A 13771-nucleotide genomic window follows, 5' to 3' on the forward strand; every position below is an offset into this window, starting at 1 on the left:
CGCCAGCAGCAGGTGCAAGCTGGTCCAGCGCAGTCAGCAGGTGCGAGTAGCAGCTGCTGCCCTGATTGCCCCTCAGGAGCTTGGGGAGGTGGACAAACCCTCAGGGGAATCCGGGGCCGACAGCCACTGCTCGCACCTGCTGATGGCGCTGAGCAATCGGGACTGGCGCCAGTGCCGGCAGCGGGTGCGAGCAGGGCTGTCGCCGGCAGCAGGTGTGAGAGGCAACTGCTTGCCTCGATCACCCCTCAGAAGCAGGGGCAGGTGGAGAAGCCCTGAGGGGCGATCGGGGCCGGCAGCCACTGCTTGCACCAGCTGATGGCTCCAAGCAATCAGGGCGGCGCCAGGCACCAGCAGTGAGTGCAAGTGGGGCTGGTGCTGGCAGCAGGTGCATGCACTGGGCAGGACCATGGCACATGGGAGCAAAAAATTTTCAGTAACCACCAGAGGCTCGCCCTGATGCCTTGGTCTGGCTCTCCCCCTCACCTGCTCTACCATCCCTCCACGGCGGTCGCCCACCATGTTCCACAGTCTGCCACCTGCTGCCACCTGCTGCCAAGTCCCCTGGTGGTCAGCGTACATCATAGCAACCAGTTGTTTGGTTGTTCAGTTGCTCCACTGTTCAGTCTATTTGCATATTAGCCTTTTATTATATAGGATATTCTGAGTCTTGCATTTCCAATCTACTTTGGTTATTTAGAGGTTTTAGTTTTTATTGTGTGGGAATTTCTGCATTTCAGAGACACAAATTTTTAAAAATTAAGTATGAAATATTTGTGTACACGAAGTGCTTTTAATGAAAAATAAAAAAATGTAGTAAGTACAGTGTGACATTTTAAATTTTCACTTATGAACATTGGACCAATTAATACATTTGATTTTTTTCTTCTGTCTCATAGCTTCTGTGATATAAAGGTTAATAATAGTTTGCATTTGTTAAGTTTTATTGCCTAATAAAGCTAGGTTTATGATTTTACTGAAAGGAAATTTTTAAATTTTATGTATAATCAGATGTGGAACTGCTATGACCAAATTCATCCTTTTAAAAAAATCTAATAAAGAGCTACCATTGTTTATTTTAACAAGAAATTCAAAGCAAGAGAAAGTTCAAGCCAAGATTATCAAAACTGGAAAATAAATGTGACATTTATGTAATAGTTTATCTCTTGATATTTTGGCAAGTCAGATTTTAAGCCTAATTTGCCATAATTTTATCATAATATTTTTCCCTCCAAAATCAGTGTTACCTAGTTTGTCCATCAAATCATGGAACAATTTAATAGTAAAAGTAGATGCAGCTATCCAAAGATTATAAAAGGTTTATTGAAGAAAGCCAGTTTCTCATATGTGGAAGCCTCTAAAACCTGAAAGGGGGTTTTGCTTGTTTTTGTTCTGTTGTCAATTGCTGTTTTTTAAGTTTTCCGTGGTTCAAGGTGAATGGTAATCTTTTTTATTTGAAGTTTTTTGTTTATGGATATAGGTAGATATTTATGATATCGTGTACGGTTTTTTATTCTGAATTTGCAGACAGGCCCGCTCATCAATTGATCCAGATAATAGTTTAATACTATTACAGTAAAGCTCCCCAAATCTACCTCTTTCACACAACCTTTCTAGGTTTTAACACTGCCTCACTTGACTCTGAAGCAGTTTGACATTTAGAATACTCTCAGCCAGCTTTCTAAATGGGTTGGCACCACAGTGAGCTTTGAGTGACTATCAGTGCTTCTCTATCTGTGTCCTGTCTTACCACTTAGACACACAATCATTTGCAGGAAATAGGTTTGCATGTGATTAGTAACACACCAATGTAGAGATGAATATTCTCACTCCTATAATACTCAGTTCTAATTAATACCCTGGCTTGACATCCCACAATAACTTTTATTTCTAAGACATCAGCACGTTCTGTTCCATTTCTGTGAATTGGAATATTAGATTTCCAAAAGAATCCTGAAATGGTAAGACTTCCTTGGATTTTAATTTGTCTTGGTTTAGAGTTCATTAATGAAACTTGGCCTCCAGGGGAAAAAAATGCCTCTAATTAAGCAATTAACATCCCAGTGATTTCAGGCCATGTCTTCTAATAGCAGGAATACATAGATCCTTAGAGTCCACGCTGGCCTCATGAGGACAGTATATAGAATACCTCTTGAAGGTGTAATTGAACTTTTAGTAATTATGCCCAAATGGTGTACATCAATTAGGTTAGTCACCTTATTAAGGCCTCAGTGGTTCATATCTACAGCTTTCCAGAATTGATCTAGAGTTCTGATAGAGAGGCCAAGCCATCTACACCATATTGAAAACCTGTATATGTGTGTGTGTGTGTGTGTGTGTGTGTGTGTGTGTGTGTGTGTATGTACTCACACACACACACACCTATATAAAATAGACATTAATTTTCTTTTATTATTTTTGGTAACTTTTATTAATAATATCCACTATAGCCATAACAAAGTCTGATATCATGCCAAATTTCTCAACTTTAGTTGAGTAGATTAGAAAGAATTTTGTTACTTTAGTCCAGTGATGGCGAACCTATGACACACGTGTCAGAGGTGACACGCGAACTCATTTTTTTGGTTGATTTTTCTTTGTTAAATGGCATTTAAATATATAAAATAAATATCAAAAATATAAATCTTTGTTTTACTATGGTTGCAAATATCAAAAAATTTCTATATGTGACACAGCACCAGAGTTAGGTTAGGGTTTTCAAAATGCTGACAGGCCGAGCTCAAAAGGTTCGCCATCACTGCTTTAGTCAAATGAATTCTGTTCGTTGTTTAATTGTTTTTAATGAGTGCTATTTTTTTTATGATTAAAGCAATTTGTCAATGACTTTGTAAGTAGTTCATCATTGAGTGGATTTTAAGTAAGAATTAATTGCCAAGGAAGTAGAAGAACAAAGAGTAGTTAATACAGCTTGTAGAGATTTAAGGAAGACTAATTTCTGACACTTAGAGTTATGTAGGTCTTCCTTGTATTCGCATAGATGTATGTCTGTTTTAAAAAGTACACTGTACCCAGATTTCTGCAAAAGTCTATATGTTCTATTTTGAAATTCCAAGGCATGTTGATTTCACAGAAATTTGGGGAAATGTATCCTATGGGATAAATTACTATGGGAACTTAAAATAATAGATTTGTCTTTCTTTTTCTTTCTTTTTTAAAAAGCTGGACCCGTGATCTGCAGAATGCTGAGTTACCCCCCCACTCGCCGAGCTTTGATTGTGGGTTGTGGCCTACAGATGTTCCAACAGCTCTCAGGCATTAACACTGTCATGTATGTATTCCTTTCTGGGTTTTCACTGAAAAGATTATGAAGGTATTATTTTATATGGAAAAAAGAATAGGACTCTTGGTGATTTGTTGTTATTAAATGTATAGGATTTTCCTTTTGGAAGATACTTAACTTTATACTTTTTTAATCCTATTCATTTGTAACTAGAAGATGGTGATTTATTTTGTTTGTTGTGATTATTGGCTTTATTTGATTTCATACAATTTCTCTTTTATGCCATCCAGTTCTTCCTTACATTCTGAAGTAATGAATATGTTATTTTCATAAGCCATTTCTTGATGCTAGCACTGTCAAATCAAAAATTCAACTTTGGGGGCAATTACAATGCAATGGGATAAGAGCACTAATAGAAATAATGTTTATTACAGCCAGAGTACAGTGGACCGGGGATGGAGAGGGAGCAGAGAAGTGGAGCAGGTGCAAGAATTCTGTTTTCTAGTTTTCAGAGTCATCCCCAAAGTTATATGTGTGTTGGGGGTGAAGTGGGGTGACTAGTAGGGGGTTCTACTATGTTTCAGTTATTCAGTGTTAAACATGCTTTCGATGGCCTATTTTGTACTAGATACATAGCAGGGGAAAAAGTAGATATGGCCTTGGCCTCACAGAGTATATAGGCTAGTAAAGGAAACACTCATTTATAAACTCACAGTTTAATGTATACTTTCAAATTGTGATCAGGGAAGTCTGGGACTGTTCTAGTTTTCCATGGAGCAGATGTTTGAGATCCTGGGTTAGAGAAAAGTCATGATTTCTGCTGAGAAAACTCGTTGTAGGGTGAAAAAGTGCTGAGTCTTAGAAGATTTTTTGCTCCTACCTGTTGTTTAAAATCATATACAAGTTATATATAATGAAAATTTGCCTGATAAACCATTTAAATGTATTTGGGACTCTTGATATTTTTCTTTAAATTATTTGGGATAAGATGAATTTTTTGTTTTTAATATTTTGAGAAGAGTGAGTTTCTTTTCAGTGATTATTAGAAATAATGATTAGGGACCAATGATTCATTAGATTAAATCAGGTTTTGTTAAGAAACTGCATTTTAAATACATCCACATCCTTGTTGAATTTGACTTTAATCATGATCCTTGTTAGACTACAATTTTAATATTTGATCCTCTCCTTTTTCTGACATTTCCTTTCATTTTTCCTCACTTTTATTAGCATGTTCGTTTGTTTTCTGGATGTGACCCACCATGACTGTTCTGAGATATGTCCACAGTCCTCAGTGGGTGATGGTACAGAATTGTAACATCACATTTTCCAATAATGCATTGCAGTAATAACTGTGAATATCTAGGTTATCAACCTAATTTAAAATGTCTTTTTTTCTGAAAATCGTTTTCATTTCGTCTGCCCTTTTCTAGGCATTTAAACTTGACAAGTTTAAAAGCATAGAAAATGAATTTTTGTAGCACTTTTTTGGAAAACAGAGATTACATCAGCCAGCTCTCATTGACTGGTGGTGGCTGAGGCCAGTGAGATGACTGTCCTAGTTCACTTTTAGTATTTAGTATAAAATGTATTGATTAAGGTTTTCAAATGTTAATAAAGCATTCATTTCTCCAAACCCTTGATCTTTTCACAGTGAGATCAAGTGATGTGAATATAAGGATCCTGATACTCCTTAAGATTTGTGATAGTCATTAATGTTCTTTGCTTAGCACAAATGTTACATGATGTGTCATACAGCTTTGGCTTCAGTTGAGTATTTATACCAGAAAGTAGGAAGAATAAAATAAGGTAAATGATGTTTAAACTTAGATTGTGTCACATGATGCAAATCTGCTACTCACTTAAATGATATGATACCAATGATAAATAACTGTGGTTATTAATAGCACACAATTTCAGAATTTATATCTTAAATCCATAAGACTTAGTATAAATTAATTTCATTGTAATAGTCTGCACTACTGTCATTATCTGGATGGAAAATAACTAATCTGGGACCCTCATGTAATATTATCATAAATTTTGTTTCTTCTAATTTAAAATAATCTTTTAATTGGAGCCTAATAGCTTACTTTTTGTTGTTTTTATTAACTATAACATTTTTATTTTTTAATGTTATGTTAATTCAGAGTTTTGTTTTTATTGATAATTCATTATGTATATTTTACTCTTTCCAACTTCTTTCTTGAATTTTAAATGGGAAGTAAAGTAGACAGTGCTCTTCTATATTCACAGCCCAAATCTAACAATATGTAGAAGTTGAACTGTTTTTATAAAATCCATATTTCTCCCCCAAATTTGTGTGAACCTGAAACATGAGAAATTTTGAGTACTATTTGTCACCAAGAAAAGTTCATAGAAAGATAATATAGAAAAATATTGAAAGGTAAGTCATCCTTAAAATTGCCTTATATCATCTTATTATGTTTAATTTTCTCTCTTTCTCATAGGATAATTCTTTCTCTCTCCCTGACCTATCTCAGTTCTATCTCAGTCAAAAACATAGGTTTTCTTCTTGAAATATTTAATTTTCTCATCTTGTACCATGAAAATATATATGTAAATACATATTGTGTTTATGTATATGTCTATGTGTTTTATTTGTATAATTCATGTTTATATCCTAAGCTATAACTTATCATCCTTTATCCCATTAACAGAGAACTTTTACGTTTTTAAAATCATTACATACTATAGACAACTACATTTAACTTTTAGAAGAGGCAATTTCCTAATATGATTTTAATCGCTAATTTCAAACATGCAGTGAATAGGCTATTCTCTATTCACAGGAGATAAAGAATAGAGCAAATGGAGTACTAACTTTCCTGATGTAAAAGTGGCAATATTATTCCACTGTATCTCACAGACCAATAAAATATTTTCACATAAAAGGAGAGAGGAGTGATAGATGAAAGTGTTGATCATTAATATAAAGAAAACTTTCTTAAGAAATTCTTTTCTTGTGATCTATTATAATGTTAATTATTTTCCATTTTTTATGTCTAAAAATTTTTATCTGATGACTACTTATAAATGGAGTCTTCCTACAGTATTACCATAACAAAAATGTGTGTGTGAGAGAGATTATGTAGGAAGGTAGAGAGAGAGAGAGAGAGAGAGAGAGAGAGAGAGAGAGACCTGGTTCTATCTGGGTTTGTTAGCATTTTTCTTCTTTTGAGGAAACTTATAATAAGCTATATCTTGATGTATTCTGATAAACATATAATCAGTGCATCTTGGAATGGTGGAAGGTATCCTGAGAAAGACCAAGTGGTTAAATGACTCATTTTAAGGTTACACAGAAAATCCGTAGTAAACAGGGGGAAAGAGTAAAAAGGATTGTGGGGGAATAGACTGCTTTAGGATACTCTATACCTGTCCTCTACTTTTTTAAAAATTGATTAAGTTATTACATATGTGTCCTTATCCCTACATTACCCCCCACTCATGCCCTCACCCCCCTGTTGTCTGTGTCCATTGGTTAGGCCTATATGCTAGCATATAAGTCCTTTGGTTGATCTCTCCCCCTTACCTCCACCCTCCCCTGTTCTCTACTTTTAATCTACTCTTCTTTGATTCATGTGTCCAAGTTCATCTCTGCTTACTCTTCCCTTTCCCACTTAAGGTAGGGGTGAGAAATGAGCAATTGTATTGATTGGGCAGATCATTCTTACTTCCATAACTGGTTTACCTGAATCCTCGGGAGATCATTTCTTCTATTGTATTTACAAGAGATAAATAAAGAGCGTTGGAAAATATGCCCTTGTAATAATAATAATGTTAATAGCTATAATTTATTGATCATTCAATACCAGGTACTGCAGTAGCATGTATTAACTCAACAAATACTAACAGAAAAGGGAAAAATAGGATAAAAAGTGTTAGCCCCTCTAATAGTATAATTATTAATTATTGTCATGATAAACATTTTTACTCCTTTACATATATAAGACCATAAAATAATTTCATAGACATGATCTCTCTTGATCCTCATAAATATCTTGTCAGGTAGGCAGAGCAGTTCTTCTCCTTATTCTCTAGGTAAGAAAGCTGACACTTAAAGAGTGAAGTGACTTGTTCACTGTTACACAATTAAGTATCAAAGCTGAGGGTGGAGCCTGGTTTTCTGACTCCAGATCACAGGGGCTGCCCTTTAGTTGTAGAACACCTGAAGTGCTTAGAGCTGACTGTTTAAAGCTTGCTTGGGTGATGTAAGGTAAGAAATCAGTTAGTGGAATTCAGTACTATCCAAGGATAAACATCTAAAATGACTGTTTGTGTGCTAATAAAATTGCATCCATCTCAGGAATCACATTCTTTCACCTGCTGGCACCTAGTGAAGGCTTGTGCCTTATACCCTGACCTAGAGTTCCTAGGCAAGCCAGCCTGGCGGTTGGATGAGTCATTTATGTTTGTTAATCATATTTAATTAACTTAATTTCATAAGTGCAGTATTTTTTAATCTGTTCCATTTTTGTGGAGAGCTCTTCCAACAAGTTCTCCGCGTATAAGAAATTACCATGCAATTAGGAAACATGGCACAACAAGCGGGCATGCTCAGCGGTGGTAAATGTAGAGAGAAATAAAGGTGACAGGAAATAAGAAGAAAAGAATAGGGATTTATGCACTCTCATGTTGTAAATCTGAGCCAGAGGTGAGCTTTTCCTGTCAGAGAACCACGGCAGGCAGGGTAAGTGGGCCAAAGCACCAGCTCACTAATGCGAGCCTTCTCCCTCTCTGCCTCCTCAATATGACTCTGAACATAATCCAAAAAGCTATTGAGAGATAATATGCTTATCTCATTGGAATGTTTCAAGATGAGTATTTTCAGTCATTTGTATGCATTGAATGAACACCACTGAATAGAGGAGAAAATGGTAAGGTTCATGGTTCACTCTTTCGAAAGATGAGTTTAATGTGCTGGGAAGAATATTGACCCAGGAATCAAGAGAATTAGTTCCAAGGTCTGTCTCCACTGTGGGATTTTAGGCATGTCAGTTAATTGCCTTCATTCTAATTACCTCTAAAGTGAAGTAGATGGACTTTAATGTACATTTGAAAGAGAGAAAATGGAGTTTTCAAGTAGAAGTGGAAGTTAAAACATTTGAAATGTTTTAAATCTTTCTTGGATGAAAAGTTAGACTGTAGGAGATCAATTTTAGTTCTAAGAGAGAAAAATGTATTTTGGAAGATTTATTAGTGCATTCTTATGATTGTCCTAGATGTTAACTTTTTATATGGTAAGACCACATTTTTATTTCCCTTTCGCTGACTATTGCAGTTTAGAAATTCCAGGGCATTTGTGGAACACAAGGACATTCCACAGTTAACCCGTCCTCTTTGTCTCACACCCTTCAATCCAGGATTTGTGGCATCCTCTGTAGACACGAAATTATTATACCTCTCTTTCATGCATGTCTCTATTTTCAAGCTATAGGAAGGGAATCATAATAGTGGTTTTCTTCTAACTTATTGATGTGGAAGGAGTATTGTCTACTTCACTATTAGACATGTTCTTTTTTAAGAAAATATATATTTTTATTGATTTCAGAGGGGAAGGGAGAGGAAGAGAGAGATAGACACATCAATGATGAGAGAGAATCATTGATCAGCTGCCTCCTGCACACCCCACATTTGGGGATCAATCCTGCAAACTGGGCATGTGCTCTGACTGGGAATTGAACCTTGATCTCCTGGTTCATAGGTCAACACTCAACCACTGAGCCACGCCGGCTGGGCTAGATGTGTTCTTTTTATGTAAAGTTTAAGTCAGGGAGAAAAGACCTCCATGACCTTTGAATAATAAAAGCTAACGATGCCTTCTTAGGAGGTGAGGGAACTGTAGCTAAGTACTGGTGTTTTATGTCAAAAGATTGTCAAATTCTTTTGGCATGCTTTCTGAGTTAGATGTGAATTTAAGGTTCTGTGGTAATTTTTGGAGACTTACCTCCATGATTTGTACAGTGTCAGCAACAATGATTTTGTGTTCCCCAGAGTATCTTTGGTAATGTGAAAAGATTGTTTCCTTGCCTGCCCACCTCTGACTCATATGTCTTTCTGAATGATAAGTAGAAGAAATGGAGATGTTGTTAATGAGTTGAACTAGCAGCAGGAAATCCACGGATGTGCCCAGGAAATAGGCTAGTTGTACCAGTAAAGCAGAACCCTGCCCCCCAAATCATATATGAGGTTGAAGGTAACCAGTCTGCTTAATTCCAGGTGTAGACTATTAAAAAAGTATAGAAATGTTTACTTTCTAAGTTCATCTTTAAACAAATTTTAAATCATTTTTAAACAAACAAGTGGCAGTTGCTCTTCAGAGATTAGAAATAGACATGTGGCCCATCCCCAGAGAACGTTTGTTTTTTCTCCCTTATCTTTAAAAGGATATGCTGTTACCTACCTTGAAAGGTTGTTTTGAAGATGAAATGAAACAACAAAATGCTTCCCAGACAGAAGGTACTTAGAGGAGGTTGGGGAGTTCGGTTTTCCTCTTCCACACTCACATCTGTTGTCCTCTTAATACTTCCGCTAGCTGAGCTCTCCTCACTTGGCTGTGGTTCTTTTAAAAGAATGTTTGTCTTACTGGCACATCACAGCATTTCATGTTGAGTCTCCTTCATGGCTTTTCCTACTCAATTTGCACCTTAATGTTGGTGCTCCCCAGGCTTTGGCTCCCAGCTCTACTGAGAGACTTTGTCCGCTCACATGGTTCTGATTACCATCCACATATTAGAGATGATCAGTCTACATTTCCAGATCAGAACTCCTGTGAGATGCACAACCATATCCAACTGCTGGACACTTTTACGTGGATACTCTCACAAGTCTCTACATGAATAAAACTGAATCCCTGTCACTTCCCACCAACTATGCCCCTCTTCCTCTCATCCCCAGGTCAGTGTTGGGGTGACCAGTGGTGCCCAAGACTGTAGCTGGGGAGCCAGCCCATCCAAATTCAAACAGCTGCAATTTCCTTTAATTTGACATTCATAAGGTCACATATCTTTGCTATGCTCTTTATTTTCATTATCTGTTCAAGCTCAGGCCCTGCTTCAAAAGTCAGGGCTCATTGTATTTGCAAGTAAAGGCATCCCACTCAATCAAGCTTAAGAAAAATAAGGGTATTTACATTGAGGGCATAGGGACTGAAGGCAGGAAATACCACTGGACCTGGCAAGGGCTGGAGCCAGAAATTGGAGACACTTGTTCAGCCTCTGTGTCCACAGGGTATTTTGTCCTTGCTTCTCTGTGGCTGTAGCATCCTCTTTCCTTCTCTCTCTTGAGATCTCCCTCTGGTCTTGCTCATATGTGGTTGTACTGGCACCATAACTACAATAGGTTATGGAATTTTCCCAAATCCTAAGAACAAAAAATCAAAGTGGACTTACCTTAGCCCATACAGGTGAAGCCAGGAGGTAGGGTAACACTGTAGGGGACTTTTCTGCCTTAAATCATACCTCCCTTCGTTCATCCTTCTTATCTCTTCCAGTGAACTTATTTGAAATAAAATCAAATCATATTCCATCTTTACTTGAAATCATTTAATGATCCCCACAGCTTTAGCAGAGCTCAAAGTCTAGAGCCCTTCATGGCCTGACTTTTGTTCATCTCTGCACTACCTTGTGTTCAACCACTTCCCACATGTGCTGCCTCCTGCTATACAAAACGTCCTATCCTCTAGCGATGATTAAAACCAGTCCAGGCTTCAGTGCCTTCATATGTACCATTTTCCCTGGCTGAAATATCCAGCTTACCCTAAGAGACCTCCAAACTCAGGTCACATGTCATCTCCCTACACCCAGGAGCTAATTTGGTGACCCTCCTTTGGCCTCCTATAGCACTCTGGTAGATATCTGTCATAACAGTTATTATACTTTATTATAGCTGCAGATTTATGTATCTGTTTTTCCCCAAAGACCATACAGACAATAAAATTGCCCTCTTTAAAGTCCTCTCCCAGGAGAGCGAGCTAGATTTTAGCTACTTCTGACCATTTAGTTTTGGTTTTGTTCTGTGCATAGCCGGGACCATTGCATGGTTGTTATTGGATCTGTCTTGGTCTGACTGTATGAGTGTGTTCCTTAACTGATTTTTAGATATGGTGTAGGAAAACAAAAGCCACAGAATTCAAAATTTGAGAATAGAATCTTTCAAAACCACTGCCAAAAGGGTCCTGATCTTTAGAATTAGTGACAAACTACAATGACATTTCTAATGATTTACAGATACGCTGAAGATTCCATGACAAAAATTCTGCAAGTCACATCTCTTGGTTCCTTCTTTGTCAGGGCAACTGAAGAGCTAAAGTTAGTGACTTCAAGTCTGTGATTATGCTTCCTGTGACTGTTGAATTGCAGAATTTCAAATGCTATTAAGCTACTTGATGCAGAGACAAGTAGTCTGATGACAGTCATTCATGGCAGGGAGAAAAATGAACAGTGTCTCTTGCTGGAACATCTTCGTTTATTTTGATAAGATTATTTTTTACTGGGCCGATTAAAATATGCAGAACTAAATATAAGGAGCTCTATTTCCATTTCTGTGAAAACACACAGTACTAGAAAATGTATAGAGTAGATTTAGCCATGCAGTTTTAACTTTGGTTTCCTGCATAGAAGACCACTTTTATAATGATCCTCTTCAGCTTCCTTAGGACTCTTCCCCTCAGCCCCTTATCATACGTACATTTGAAAAATTCAATCATGCATCTAAGATTGTTTGCAAGACTAAATTTATCCTGTAGGCATGTTTTCTTTATAAAGTGCAGAATTTTTGCACTAGTTAAATTTCACATTAAAGTTTAGATTTCAAGGGACCACTTTGCCTCTTGTACTGTGTCTTCTCTCCCTTCTCCCACATTCCCTGCTACTCTCCATGGCCAGGCTCCATCAAGGTCATTGGGGTTATGTCACCTGCCCTAAGGAGTCAACATTCAATTATTATTCCATTTAGAACTTTTCCCTGTATACGTCCTGTTTTGATCTGGATCAAGGTGAGGGCAGGCAATTAGATTGCTCCGATTTTAGGAATAGAAATATAGTGTAGTCATTACAACTGCTGCGTACATTTGTAAAATGTTGTTTTATTTTTCACCCCTAAGACCTTCATTTCATTTTTAAAAAAATGATAATTTGCAGCTAAGTGAATGAGACTGTCATTTGCCAACACCTTACTCTCACTTTTATCAGCTAAGAGGGCTCAGAGGAGTATGTTGTAGATGTCTTTGGAAATAGATGTACTAATAATGTTGTTAGAATTAAATGAGATATTGTATTTAATATACTCTGATATGACTAACTCATAGCAGCTTATTATTTATTATATTATTTTATTTGGTGTCAGACCTGTAGTCAAATTTTACCATATTTCTGACCAATTGTGTTACCTTGGTGGTTGTGTTTTCCTTCGTTCTTACTTATCTCGGTGAGTTGCAAACCACCTATCTACTTGCTCAGGCCTAAAACCCGGGAATCACCTTGAATTTGCTTTTCTTCTTACTCCCCACATCCACTTCTTCAGTAATTCTTAGCTCCAAAACCACAATTCCCAAACTGTGCAGAGGCACAAGACCCTCCTCACAGGGGAGCCGTGGGATACTTTAAGTTTGTGAGGGAAACATTGACATGCTCAGGCTCCTTCTGTTAAGTAGTTTGTACCTTAATACACAGAACCGTTAGGTATTTTGTTTGGCTTTGGGGTGCCATGAAAAAATTACTGAGACAATAAAGCCCTGTGGAACAAGAAAGTTTGGGAGGCTCAGCTGTATCATAGAGCACATGTCCTTCCTCTGTCTTCATCTTCACAACCATCAGCCATTACAGCCATTATTGCCTCTTGCTGGTTTATTGCAATAGCCAATCCCCTAACTGGTCTTCTTATTTCCATGTTTACCCTGCATAAGCCATTTTCCACAGAGCAACCAGATTGGCCTTTGAAAAATAGAAATACCATCTTAACTCTTTATTACTCAAGACTTCTGGTAGCTTTCCTTCTCATTTAAAGTCGACCTAGCTCTTCACCATGAAACACAGACTGTCCCCATCTGGTTCCCATGTGGTCCACCCTTCTCATCTCCTTCCCTCACCCCACCATTCACTAGGTCTCAGCCACATCGTCTTTTCCCAAACTCTAAGTTTGTTCCCACCTTAGAGACTTTGCAGTTGTTTTTCCTTCTGCTTGTCTCTAAATATAAATGTCACCACCTCAGATAGTCCTTGACCCAACTTGAAATAGACACCTTCTCCCATCAGTATCACATCAGTTCATTATTATTAAGCTCACGAGAGTAGAACCCTCATCTGTCTTGTTCACCTTTAAACAGTACCCAGCACACAGTAGACCCTCAGGAAGTATTGGTTGCATTGGAAATGCAGACAAATACATGGTTGCGTTTCCCTTTGGCAGACAATGTCATTGATGATCATGCACCCATTGCTGCTTTTTCTACCATAAACACTTGCTGAAGTTTTGAGAGATGGGAAGCTAAGTATTCTGGAGGTCATTTGA

The 13771-nt window shown here is 37.5% G+C and overlaps 1 protein-coding gene across 1 annotated transcript in view; it reads left to right on the forward strand.

Annotated features, from left to right (window-relative positions):
* Positions 1 to 13771, forward strand: part of SLC2A13 (solute carrier family 2 member 13) — a gene marked incomplete at its 5' end in the record, with an annotated part of 284652 nt that overhangs the window by 137099 nt on the left and 133782 nt on the right. The window contains 1 exon segment of the mRNA XM_014454075.2: positions 3178 to 3286. Within this exon segment, the coding sequence (XP_014309561.1) occupies positions 3178 to 3286 (109 nt within the window).

This window comes from Myotis lucifugus, unplaced genomic scaffold (assembly GCF_000147115.1).
Source record: "Myotis lucifugus unplaced genomic scaffold, Myoluc2.0 scaffold_30, whole genome shotgun sequence".
Classification (NCBI taxonomy): Eukaryota; Metazoa; Chordata; class Mammalia; order Chiroptera; family Vespertilionidae; genus Myotis; species Myotis lucifugus.